The sequence below is a fragment of the Gymnogyps californianus genome, chromosome 5 (assembly GCF_018139145.2).
Source record: "Gymnogyps californianus isolate 813 chromosome 5, ASM1813914v2, whole genome shotgun sequence".
NCBI lineage: Eukaryota > Metazoa > Chordata > Aves > Accipitriformes > Cathartidae > Gymnogyps > Gymnogyps californianus.
In genome coordinates, this window is record NC_059475.1 from 27533290 (window position 1) to 27546587 (window position 13298).

Here is a 13298-nt window from a genome sequence, read left to right on the forward strand (position 1 = left end):
GAGAACTTTTATTTTTCAAGGGAGAACACTTTCCTTTGTCGAGTTGTACGGATAGAACTTTTACTTCAGGATCTTCTATCCTTATGTTTTTAAGAAGTGGAGCATTGTAGCAAAACTGAGAGTAAGCAAGGTAAACGCTTCCTCTATCGCCCGTGTTTTTCAATGGCTTTTCGCATCCACTTTTTCAGGCGGAATACATGGGTATAAAATCCATATTTGCCATCTCGGTCACAGCCTTCTCCCCATGAAACTATTCCCACTTGATACCAACGGTTGTCGTCTGGGTTCTAAAGCAAAGAAAAATGGGATTGGCACAAGGAGCAAGAGACTTTCAGACGTAAGCCTTTTATGCACCCCAGCCTGTTTAGTGATGGATATTGCTTTGGAATTCAGATTGGCATCCACTAGATAACATAGCTTGTTGGAGTAATTTTGTCTCTACTCTTAAACCTGTAAGTGAGAATTGGCCATCACTCATGCATTCTGCAGCTGATCTCCATATGTGCTGAGAACTTAGTACGGAAATGGGGCTGGATGACTGCAGGATTCATCCCTGTTGCTCAGCTTGGGCATGGGATGGGTTTGCTTCAGCCACTCAGCAGTCTCCATCTCTGCTGCCGTTTTTTAGACTATTACAAAAGTTCAGCATAGCACAAACCTAGCTCCATATGTTTTACGAGCTTGAACTTGTTGAACATACCTTCATTACAAAAGGTCCCCCACTGTCCCCTTCACAGGCATCTCCTCTCTTTGAGTCTTCAGGACTGTAACCTACAGGCAGGAAGAAAGTCGGACATTTGGCTGGTGTTGGCCGTCTTTTCCTTGAAGTATTGCTGCATAAATTTTCTGAGAGCTGTGAGATTTGCTTACTGCTTCTGCCAACTTATTGGACTTAAATTTAGAAAACTGCTTTGTTTTTATATGTAAAACAGCTAACTCTGCTTCTGTCTTTGCAACATTCCTGAATCCACCATATTCTTCCACCCTCTGCTCTCATTCTTCTTTTCTTTCATGAGAATTGCTGTTAGTGTCAGCTGCCACTGTGTTCAACAGCTATAGTTTGAGCTACTGTGCCTTTCTCTTGTCTTAGAAACTTCTGTGTGTGTAATATTCCATGTATGTTGTTCTTTCATTCTATTTATTATAGAGACACATTGCCGTCCTCACTTTCACCTTCCTGTCATTCTGCAGGCTCTGCTTTCTCTCCCCCAACTGTCTTCCTACAGTCTTGCTATGAAGAGGAAAGGGATTTCACTTTAATTCCTGATAAACTAGACAGTATCTTTGCATTTTGCCATCACTTATCTCCCCTTTTCTGCTGTATGTCTGCATCTCAGCTGTTTTTCAAGAATGTTGTCTAGAAAAAGAAACCGTAAGAACACTACATTGTCAGTATACTCATTAAATTGGCTTCCATCCTAACTCAAGCAATCGTATGCATTATTAGATACAAGCAGCACAAACTCAGTCAAAAAATCATTGGAGATTTGTGTGTAGGAACTGATAAAGCCTGCACAAATGAAGAATACAGCAGAAAGTATTAAACCGGTACATAAATCCGTAGTATCTTTGTATCTTGAATTCTGTGTTCACTTCTACTCTCTCTCAAAAAGGGTATAGTGCCAGAAGAGATTTAAGAAGGTACAACAAGGATTATCAGAAGTACACAATGCCTTCTATATTAGGAAAGATTAAATAAATGCTTCTCAGCTTGGAAGAGCAATGACAGAGCTGTAAAGGGTCCATAAAATAGCATATGACACGGAGAAGAAATATTTTTTCTTAAGTTATGAGTATAGAGTTTATGTCTTCAAATTTATTAGACAGGAAATTTAACAGAACATGAGGAATTACATTTTGCACACATGCCTAACTAATCTGTGGAGCCTGTTGCCGCGGAAGTTGTGAGCGTAAGTATGAATAGGCTCCAAACAGTTGAGACAAGCTAGTAGAGAAGAAGGGGTGGTTTGGCTACTGCATAGGATAACTAGTGTGCAGCCTTGAATTTAGGAAGTCACTGAACTGTTCCGTATACTGGTGAAAAGATAATTTTATATGTGCTTGGTTCTCACACAGCTGTTGCTGATACCTAGCAGAGTGGTGCCATTAGGCTAGTTAGCCTGACATAGCACGGTGTTACAAACTTTATTCATAGCTTTAAGTTCTCCAGCCTTCATGTTTTCTGAAAGCTGAAAAAGTTCTTATCATAGGAAAGTTATTCTTTATGGAGGGCATTTGCAAATGTATCAGAAAGTAACCTTGCTGCATGAGCCCCACCAGGAGCTCAGAGCCCTTGTCTTCTGTGGCAAGTTGGCCTTGTCTCTCCAGTGCTACTTACCTGCACAGAACATGTTGTCAGTGACTTTAACTTTGGTGGATGCCTTGCAGATATCTTGGTCTACAATGGGCACATTAAGCTGTTGCAGAACTGTGGGGAGGTTGCTTGGGCTAGTGGCCCATGTTTCTTTCAAATTTCCCCAACCAGTTACCCGCCCTTTGTAACCTGCCAGCATCAGCCTGTGGAAGGAAGCATGAGTATAATTAAATGTATTGTAACAGCTTTCTCCTGCCTGGCCCTCTTGCTGCAAATAGCCTAAATAAGGCATCTTTTTCTGTCCTTTTTGAAGGCACAAAGGAGGCTTTTGTAGCCTGTATTTTTAGGAATGTGGGACAGTCTCCTCACCTCTGCACGACCTCTTTGGTAGGCAGGCAGACAGGATGGATGTAGTCACTGAAGATGATGGGTCTCTTCAAGTGCATGAGTGCAATGTCTCGGTCCATGTTCTCTTTCCAGTTGTACTTGGGATGGATGATGATTTTATCCAACAGAGCAAGCCTCTCTTTATTCTTCTCATATCTGAAATAGTCATGAAGGAAAGAACTCGCTGTACAGTAGCAACTGAGAGTCATCTGGGGTTCGTGATACTCTCGGGTGCTTTGTACCCTCTGAGACAACAGTCTTTACACTGGAGCACCCCTTTAGATTTTGCTTGCTTCTGCCCTCCCTTTCACTTTAACCTTTAGGATCAGCAAGAGCAGCAAATGATGGCTCCATTAGATCCCATTATTGAGAGGCATGTGACCTTGGCTATGTATGTTTCTTTGGATACTGAATGATAGCCCAACCTCGTTGTATCTCATTACTCCAAGAGGAAGGTGAGTTCACTCCATCCAGGCTCTTACTTTGCCCTTATGTGCTTGCCAATCCGCACCAAGATGTCATTTGTAGTTAAGTTCTTGTCCCAGGGTGGATAATAAAGACAATGAGCAGCAGTCAAGACCCAGCTGTCACTGATGAGGCTGGCACCACACAGCAGCTCTTGAGGACTCTTTTTGTAGAGCATCACCTGCCTGAGAGATAAGGAGGGAGGAAGACTTAGCAGGACTAAAGGCGTGGCCGGCTGAATGTGTCTTGGTGTCATGCAGAAAGAGCAGAATTTGCAATGAGCAGGGACGAGTGTTGCGGTATACTGACAAAGACAACTGTATAAGTGGCTCTCTAGCAAAAGTCTTCCCTGGACTTCCAGGGAATATACACGTAGTAGGCCATTTACCCTATTTCCTTCACCTGGAGAGGTTTCTCATCCTCTCTGCTCCAGCAAAGCTGGAAAGAGGAAGAGACAAAGATGAAACGTGCCAGCACTCTTGCTTTCCCAGATGGTTGCATACTTGGCTCAAGAGGAGAGTTTCTTTCTAGCTATTTTAGTACTGCCCCGTCAGCCGCTTGGAGAAGCTTTGATTAGAAGCCATGATGCCCACATGCTGCCTGAGATGGGAGAGCCCTTTTATTTCCCCCTGCTTGAACTGAAGAGAAGGGAGATACAATTCCCTATGAAGGACTATGCAAAGATAATGCTTACCAGGGGGAGCTGCCAACTTCTGCGTCGTCCCCATGGACAACTCTGCCTCCTCTGTAGGACTCCAGCAGCTCCTTCTCACTTTTGTCCGTTACCTTTTTCTTCTCAAATAAAGGACGAGTGCCGCAGTCTGAAAAAATAGGCAATCTGGCTTTGTTACTCTACCTGATACTCTGCCAGTGGAGAAATGTTGTCTGCAGTCAGCATGCTAAGCTGGAAGTGCCTAGGAAGGAAGTGCTTACTAGCTCCATGATCATAACTGGCGATTGACTTCTGAGGGTCCTTCAAGGAATTTAAATATCTCCCCCTGCTTTTGACAGCATTGGGCAAGCTGGTGTTTCTGAGGACCAGTGAGTGCCCTGTGGGAAGAAGCTGCAGCCTTTCTACAAACTGTGATGCTGTATCTAGTGTTTTTGCTCACCTGCTTCACCTGAACCAAAAGTTTTGTCATCAAAGAAGGTTTTAAACTCTTGAGAAAGGGTAGTACGTCCTGATAGTCCCTCCAACTGTTCGTTCCCATCCTCTAGCGAGCTGTCTGAGAGAGACAGAAAGACAAACATAGTAAAAGGCCGAGCTGCTGTTTTCCATAATTATCAGTAATGTAAATGTTCCTTTCCACACACAGTGGGTCTGATGAAGGAACGATGTTTTAAAACCACTGCTTTTTTTAATGCTCCTTGTCCACCATTGTGAGTTTTCAGGGAGAAGAGAACACCTGAGAAATGTAACAGGTCTATACATGTACGGCAGGTTAGTACATATGATATTTGGACAAACAGGACTTCCATATGCATGGTGCGCATACTTCCTTGTCTATGTGTCCCAGGCCAAGCACTTCACCCTAGTTGCACATACTGCTTTTGTTTGCCACTGCCTCACAAGTGTGCCTGCCCAAACCAATGCAGGCTTCTCACCACAGTAGTGCAGATCACAATATTCAAAGTTGGGTGGTTCATCTGTGACACACCAGACACCCTCGTCATCTCCATCGGGATTCCGACAGTAATTCTCCAGCAGCTTCACCTCTGGGTCAATGTGTTTTCCGTGGAGCACCTCTTTGGCTTTTTCAGAGTTCCACGGCAGGCACTTAGCTCCAGACACGGTGACCGAGAGGGTCCCAGTGTAAAGCATGCCTTTCTCTTGTTCACAGGGCTCCACCGGGGCTGGTGGTATGACCCGTGGAGTAAATTCAACTGTCGTCCTTTCTTGACCTGGAAAGACAGAGAGCTGTGATTTAAGTCATAGCTTTGCACTCAGAAGTACTGTTAGCAAATAGCACCAGAGCCCCTTTACTAAAGTCCAGAGTTCCACGGGGCATCTCATTTGTCATGGTTTAACCCCAGCCAGCAACTAAGCACTACGCAGCCGCTCCCTCCTCCCCCGTGCCAGTGGGATGGGGAGGAGGATTGGGAAAAAAAAAGTGAAACTCGTGGGTTGAGATAAGAGCAGTTTAATAACTAAAGTAAAATAAAATATAATACTAACAATAATAATAATAATAAATAATAATAATTGTAATGAAAAGGAATATAACAAAAAAAGAGAGAAATAAACCCCAAGAAAAGACAAGTGATGCACAATGCAATTGCTCACCACTCACTGACTGATGCCTGAGCAGCGATCCACCCCTCCTGGCCAACTCCCCCCAGTTTATATGCTAGGCATGATGTTCCATGGTATGGAATATCCCTTTGGCTAGTTCAGGTCGGCTGCCCCGGCTCTGCTCCCTCCCAGCTTCTTGCACACCTGCTTGCTGGCAGAGCATGGGAAACTGAACAATTCTTAACTTAGGATAAGCGCTACTTAGCAACAACTAAAACATCAGAGTGTTATCAACATTATTCTCACACTAAATCCAAAACATGCTCTACCAGCTGCTAAGAAGAAAATTAACACCAGAAACGGCACCATTATGTTTGGGAGCTCCTACCATGCTCCCATGCACGTGGTGGCCCTCTACAATATTGCAGTGTCAGAGGTGGTTCTATCAACAGGAGGTAAGGTGCGGCTGGCACTATTCATCACACTTCTCTTTGCCACTAAGATGTGAGGGACAATATTGTGTTCCTTTCTGGGGTATCTTTGAGAACCAGCTCAAGGGAAGGGTAGGTGCCTGAGGCATCATAATGCTGCTGTGTTAGAGCCTCCAGTGCCTTTTTCTCAAATGCGTAACTAGACCATATTTGGGGGAGCCTTTTACCATGATATGCTACTGAAATAGCAAATTTAACTTTTGCCAATGTTTCTGTATCTAATGATATGAGAAAAATTTTCCTACCAGACTTTCCACGCTTCTTCTTGCAAGTGTCCTAATGGCTGCAAGCTTTAAGCAGCATTTCCTGAGTGGGCACCAGATAATCTGTTGTGCAGCAGTTGCTTGGCCTCAAGCTGCCTTCTCCTTGTGCACTGGGGGAATCCCCATGTGAAGAGACACCCTCTGTTTGACTGCTCACCCTGGGGCACAACAGCCACTGGGCAAGCAGCATTCACCTGAATCGGTGAGGCTGCTTCGGTGTGAGATTGACTCGTGTCAACACGATCGCAAAGGAACTGTGCACAAAACCAAGGCTTTTCTAGTCCTGCCATATCCATGCACGTGTAAGTGTAACAGTAAGCGACTGTAGGTCAGAAACTAACCAGTGAACAGAGATAGTACAGATGCCTGATCACCCCAAAGCAGAGCAGTATCTCTTTCCAGTTTGCCATATTGCAGACCAGGGTTATGGTAATGATTTTTAAAACTTCAGAACACCCTGTGGTCAAAATGGTTGCTGACCTCTCTGACTTTCACTTATAAGAGTCGTTGCCTCTAGTCTCTGCTTTTGGAAGAGAAACTTCTGCTGTGAGAAAATTCTCTGCTTTCTACCAGTTCTTCTGAGATGGAGGCCAAGCCCCAGGGGAGACAGCTCTGTATTGTGGAGAAGTGGGAAGGTACAAGTGTAGGGGGATGGTTCTCCATCCTGTCAAGTGCAATGACGAGAGAAGGGCATGTTCTCTTTTCTTGAGATTGTGGGTATTAAACTGCACCCCTCCGTATGAGTGAATGTTAAAGCAAGCAGTCAAGCACAAGCTGTAGTGGTTTTGTCCTAAAGGTGGGAATTCAAACCAAGAAAAACAGTATGACTCATTGCTGTCACAAATTAGAGGCAGCTGAGCCAGGATTTTGGGGTGCTTCTGACTGGCAAAACTGTAGTAGATTCCAGGGGACTGCTGACACTGGATTTAATATAGATCTAGATTAGTGTAGTCTAGAGAACACAGAACATTAGAGGAATTTAGCCAAGGTAGCTGTATGGGCAACTCAATGACTTTTCCTCCTCAGCTCCTTTACCCTTTAAGACACAGCTCTTCTACTCTGACTGACCTCTGTTCATGTAAGATGCCTCCCTCCTAACCCTCTCCCCTTCCTTGACACATTTAGTATCAGCCTCAGTGCAGTGTTCCCTGCCAGTGGAGGGTTTGCTGGGGCGTAGTGCTGAGGCATACCACACACTGGGATGGGACACTCCTCCCGTTCCACCGTTGGGTCTCGGGTGTAGCACCATGGGCCTTCTGAGTTGTTGTCTGGGTTCCTGCAGTAGTTCTCAATGAGGTTGGGATAAACGGTGGCATTAAATCTATGAGAAAAAGCTGGTTAGGCTAGGAAGGAAGGACACCCTGGAGAACCCTTCAGGGGTATGCGGGAGATGAACTTACTTAGGTATATGTGGATATTTGCTTGTCCACACTTGACATTCAATCCCTGATTTGGTGTAGCTAATTGTTCCCTGATAGTTCTGGCCAAGCCCAAGAGAGCAGTTACCTGTGAAAATCCCAGCACGGTGTAAGCCAGGGCCAGTGGAAATGGATGTTGCGTTTGTCACGGTCAGAGGTACCATGCCCCAAATCCCTTTAACTTTTGCTGCACGTATGAGCCTGCACAAGCACAAGCATTCTCTTCATGGGGTGGGAAGAGCACACAGCTTAAGCTCTGTCTGCCTCATCAGAGGGAGCTCGCCCTGAGGCTCGGTGCTTTGCTTTGGCTGTAGGCGCAGGTCAGAGCCCTTCTGAGAGGCTGGCCTTGGGGACACCTGACTGTGTCACAAGGAGAAAGACATCTACCCCATGCTGTTCCAATGGCGGAGTTAGGCTGTTTGTGAAATGGTTAGTGGAGAAATAAAGAGGAAGAAAGGAATTTCAAACTCCCCCTCCTGCTATTTTTCTTTCTAATCAGATGGCTTCACCAACTTTAGATTATTTTTTTTCCTTACAAACTCTGCAGGAAGCAAGTTCCTGGCACTCACTGTATCTGGGAGATAGAGGTCAACATGAATTTCTTACCTTCTAGACAAGCGTCCAGAACTGCCCTGGACTGTCTCAGGCCCTGACATACTAGCAAAATAAGAAGAAAGAAACACATTATATGAAAGGAATCCACATAAGCCTCATAGTTTGAACCAGTTTATCATCTAGGGACAAAACATAAGTGCTTTGTCCTGGAAAGTGAGCTCTTGTAAGAGGGTGGGGAGCCATCTCTCCACAATGGGATAGTGCATCCTAAGGGATAGCATAGCACCTGAAGGACTTGAAGCAACTTACCTTGGTATTTTGACCAAAATGCCTCCTGTAAAAAAACAATTTAAAAAATTATATATTTAAGAGTAGAGACACAGAACATCAGACCTTGCTTAGCTGCTGCAATTCAAACCAGTAGGAGAATGCCCCATCACAACAAATGGAACAGACTAACCTAGCTCTGTTGATATCAATTACTACAGAGTCCAACAAAGCAAAAAATCTGATATAAACCCACATTCCCACTCATCAGACTCAGGAATCGAGAGAGTACTGTTGTTTCTAAAAAGCCCAAAGATGCTTACAACCTTCATCAACCTGCAGAGGAAGCAGAGCCTGGGCTACAGTGGAGAAGTCCAAGGAGCTGAACCTAGAACTTAGGCCACAGATCACATGTAGGTATTGCTCAGCTCTTTGGATCTACATCTCTGCTGTGCAGCCTTGGGGTGATTGCTTTAGAAATACCCCACAGAGGTTGTATCTTGCTGGCTTCGACTCCTAACTGTTTATCTGTTTACTGTTGTATTCTTGGGTGTGGAATTCAGCATGGATACTGGCCTTGGGGCTAGGAGCAAATCCCAAAAGGATGCAGAACAAATTTAGCAGAATGAGTGAGTCTGGAAGCCAGAAAAAGGGACAGACTGTGCTAAAGCTTCAGCTCAAAGGAGCTTGAGGCACCTGCACTCAGTGTTTGGTTGCTAAGCCAGCTCTTCTCTGAGTGTCTGGGACTGCGACAGTTCAAATGCGTGTGGCACCACGCTGAACTAGTGGAAGATGCAATTCAGGACTGATGGGAAGACTCTCTCCTTTTCACTTCATGCTTAAAATAGAGAGGGAGGGAAAAGAACCTGAGCTTTGAGCTGCATTCCCTGGAGTGGCTCCAGGAGGGAAACTCCCTAAGAAAGCCTGAGCTCTCCCTGAGGCACACACCCATCAGGTTCATCTTTGGTTGACAGAATTCAGTCTTACGACCCCAGCCCCTGGCTGTACGTGCGACCTGCTGGTCTCTCACTACAGGGGTCGGCTGAGGGAATGTTTCCTGGGAACACCCGTACGTACTGTGTCAACGTTGGATTCCAGGGCTTCAAAAGCCTCCTCGTAACTGCATGTCTCCTCCAGGCACTCTCGCTCCAGGTTTCCGCGAAGCATCTCTTCCAGAAATCCCTTGTTGGCACGTCGTGGGCGCTTGAGCACTGACAGTGCCTGCCCCTTTTCCAGGAAAACTACCGGGTCAGAACACTGCCAGTCAAAGGGGTGCTCGCAGCAGGAGGGCCCCTTTGTCTCCTCTTGCGGTTTCCAAAAATCACACAGCTGACGTGATGATCCCACAGCCCAGCCTCCCCCAGCGCACCATACAGAGAGGAGAAGCCCTGTCAGGTCTACACCTGGTGATCAGAGCAGGCTCTCTACAACTCATCTGTCGGGGCTCGCATCACTTAGGCAACAGAAGCAACAGGAATCCTCTGCTATCCTCGGCAAAGCTGCTCTGCTCATTTGCAGTTAGGTAGAGGCTTGTTTGCTTGGAGCCTGCTACTGCTCCCTGCCAGTCATTGTATTTCTGTCTTGCCAACCTCAGACCACTGTGACAGGCACAGCTTGTTTCCATCTTCGTGTTCAGAGACCCTGATTTGAGACCTGTAGACAGGTCTTCCCCTACACAGCAGTGGGTCAGAGAGGACCTAACCTCATATTAAGAAAAGATAGATGAATAAGAGGCTCTGACAAGAGAAAAGGAGCAGTGAGCAGGAAGGTGGCATACTGCATATGACCTAAAGTTTGGATAAGGGAGAGCTGGGGAGGCAATGGAGAATTGCAGCCACCCAGGTCAACTGAGGAACTCTAGCCCAAAAAGGCCCACAGTTGTGTTATACATGGTCCTGGACTGAGCCACATTCCCCTTCCCCACCGTCTCCCAGGCGACACACAAAATCCACTGAGCTGTTGTCACCAGCTGCTGGATGCTGCTGCGTCCTCCTGTATAGTAAAGCCCTATGCTGTGTTCACTCTCAGCACCCTTTCACTCCCAACTTCAAGCTTGTAGAAGGTCCTCCTGCCTTACCAAGAAAACCTGCCACCAGCTTTACCCCTGGAAAGAAATAGCCCCATCTTTCTTCCTCCTGTCACCCACCAGTACTGTCATTCTCCCTGTGCCATTGAGTCTTACCTCCAGCATGGCTCAGTGTGAGGTGCAGAAGGCTGAAAAAGAGCAGGCCCCTCAGTATGCTGGTTTTGTTGCGTGCCATGCTGTACAGCCCTGGCTGCAGGGGAAATGCAAACGGAGCAGAATAAGCGGAGTCACAGCCCCGCTGGGTTAATATTGAACCAGAATGAAGAAACAGGACTCCAGAGGTCGTGGTGTGTCAGGGACAGTGGGACTGAGGCTCCTCTTATCCCTCCTCTCTTGGCATCTCTCCCTCCCTTCAGGGCATCTTCATTTTCTTACTTAATTGGTGGAAGCCAAGCACAATGTCTCCGGATCCCCACAGGACTAAAATTAGCATCCCATTTCATAACAGGGAAGATGGCATGAGGTGCGAGAGGACAAGCTTGTCCCAGGGCACAGGGAGAACTCGGGCTGGCACGGAGAGGTCTCTGCCAGCTCACAGCCACCCCAGCCAGAGCAGCTCGCTCCTTTTCCCTCAGTGCCACTCCGCTTCCATCCAGCTCTTGGCACCATCACTGCCTCCCCACCATGCTGGCTCGGGTCCCTGCCACTAGTTCTTCTCAGAGGCTGTACTCTAGTAGCCTCGCACGCAGCAAGACTTTGAGAGCTCCTTAGCCATTCCCAGTCCTTATCCTCTTTTTAGCTGCAAGCCCCCCCGCTTTTTCCCCCTGGAGTCCAGTTGTCTTTTCTCCGTGCAGTTACCAGCAAGCTCAGCCCCAGCTATTTTGGCACCAGAATACACAGTTTAAGTCTCCTCCTTCTCCCTTGGCCCTGCCAAGGAGCAGAAGGGGTGCCTGCGACAGCCCGTGTGGAATTTAAATTTTCCTCCCAGTTAGGTCAGCAATGCCATTGGCAGTGCATACTTCCCACTGCACTACAATTCCCAGCAGAGTGGAGGAGGGTGAAGTGGCATGAAGTTTGGGTTCCCCCTTTTGTTCACATCCCAGTGGAACATACAAAAGTACATCCAGAAGGCAACAGAAGCTCTGATGAGCAAGGAGCTAGCATGCCAAAACCAGCCAGGAAAACAAGGGCTTCCAGGAACAGGGAGGCAGGAATAGTCTGAATGTCATGACATCAGCTAATAAGTCAAGAACTGGGCTACCAGAGCTGGGAAAGCTCTAATGATTCCTATAGCAAGCAGAAAATTGGCAGAGTGAGAAACCAGCAGAAAGCAGGGCAGGGTGGGGGTAGTCTCAGGAACTGCCACATGGCATGAAAGGGCTTTCTGCCAGCAGGGAGCATGTTTTGTGCTGTGCCTCTGTGCAGCAGATACATCTGTAATGTTTATCTCCATAGAAGGAGTGCAAATATTAGCATTAGGGTGGCTGAGGAATGACTCTGTGGCCACTGGTACAAAGAGCAGTTCCAGAGGCTCCCTCCCTCATCTAAGAGTATCTCCTGTTCTCACCCACACACAGCTCCGGATTTTGAAGAGACACCTTTAGGAATGGCTGGGATGCCCTGGGTGGAGATGACCTGGGTGGAGAAGTGCGTGCACGCAGCATTAGGCACAACCCTAGAAACACCCCGTGTTACTTAGCAAGGAGAAGCAGTGTTTAAGCGGAGTGCGCAGGCAGGGACAGGAAGGAGGCATAAGGGCACAAACAGGTTTTGGAAGAGTGGTGAAACCAGAGCCGCTGCCATCCCACGCAGCAGCCACCACTGCTCCTCACTGTGGGAGGAGATGCAAACAGCCCCACATTTGAGCAAGTCCAGCTGGCAAGCAGAGGGCCTTGCTCAGCTGATGGGGAGAAGAGGATAGCAACAAGGACAGTTTCTTTACTCTCTGTATGATAATTTGGTTTTGGTCTCACAATGCAGGTGGGACAAGGGACCTCAGGGCTGCTTTCACCAGGCATAATTGAGCAAGCCCATATGGATGTGCATGCAGGGAAGAAATACCACTGCAGGAAGACTGCCGCCCACCCGCTAGTTGGAGTGATGAGAGAGACAGATGCTGCTGTGTTTTATGGAGCTGTAATGCACCTGTGCAAGTGTTCATTATGGATCCCAATAAGAAAGGCACCCAGATTCTGTAAAGTATTGATTAAAATCCCATTTGTTGGGGATAACATTAGAAGGCAAAATGGGATAGCATTAGATAATCTTACAGCCCTTCAGATGCTGGGAACACCAAGTAGTACAGCATCAGCCCATGCCATGCTGCACAGATAGTGCCTGTGCTGAAATTCAGCAGTGTCATGGTCTTTAGGGTTTTTACAGGATTTTCTTGGAAGTAAACAACTCTATTTGTCATTTCTGCTGTCAATCAAAAGGATGTTCACATAAGAATACGCTGCTTCACTCTAAAATAAAGACAAGGACACAGTGGTGGCATGATCACCAGGTGCCAAGCGGAAGCAACCTGTAGGCTCCCCAGTTAGGTTTAGACGGCTAAGCTAATCCTGTGGCCAAGTGGTATGTGCAGCACTGGCCTGCACCTTCTCATGTCAACTTGTTATGTGGATCACCAGAGTATTTCTCTTCATAAGAGCTTCCACTATTCTCAGTCACTTCTTTTTTTTTCATTCCTGCATCTCTGTCTGTTCTTTATAATAACCAGGCAGCCTTTACACTGCAGCTTAAGTCAACATTGTTATATTTATGCACAGATATTTACCATCTTCTTGTCTTTCCTTTAAAGGAAAGGTGTTAGCACCTTCCATGGTATCATGCATTATATAGGGTTAACTTTAAGCAACACTAGAATACAGCAGTTA

The 13298-nt window shown here is 46.6% G+C and overlaps 1 protein-coding gene across 1 annotated transcript; it reads right to left on the reverse strand.

Moving 5' to 3' along the window:
• Positions 1-10654, reverse strand: F2 (coagulation factor II, thrombin). Its single transcript, XM_050897946.1, has 14 exons — positions 10576-10654; positions 9471-9634; positions 8436-8460; positions 8178-8228; positions 7554-7659; positions 7344-7474; positions 4772-5068; positions 4279-4392; positions 3861-3987; positions 3184-3351; positions 2684-2857; positions 2339-2517; positions 701-771; positions 1-287 (listed from the first exon to the last, which is right to left on the reverse strand). The coding sequence occupies exons 1-14, from the start codon at positions 10652-10654 to the stop codon at positions 144-146; spliced, it is 1830 nt and encodes a 609-aa protein (XP_050753903.1). The 3' UTR covers positions 1-143.
• Positions 10655-13298: the final 2644 nt, after the last annotated feature.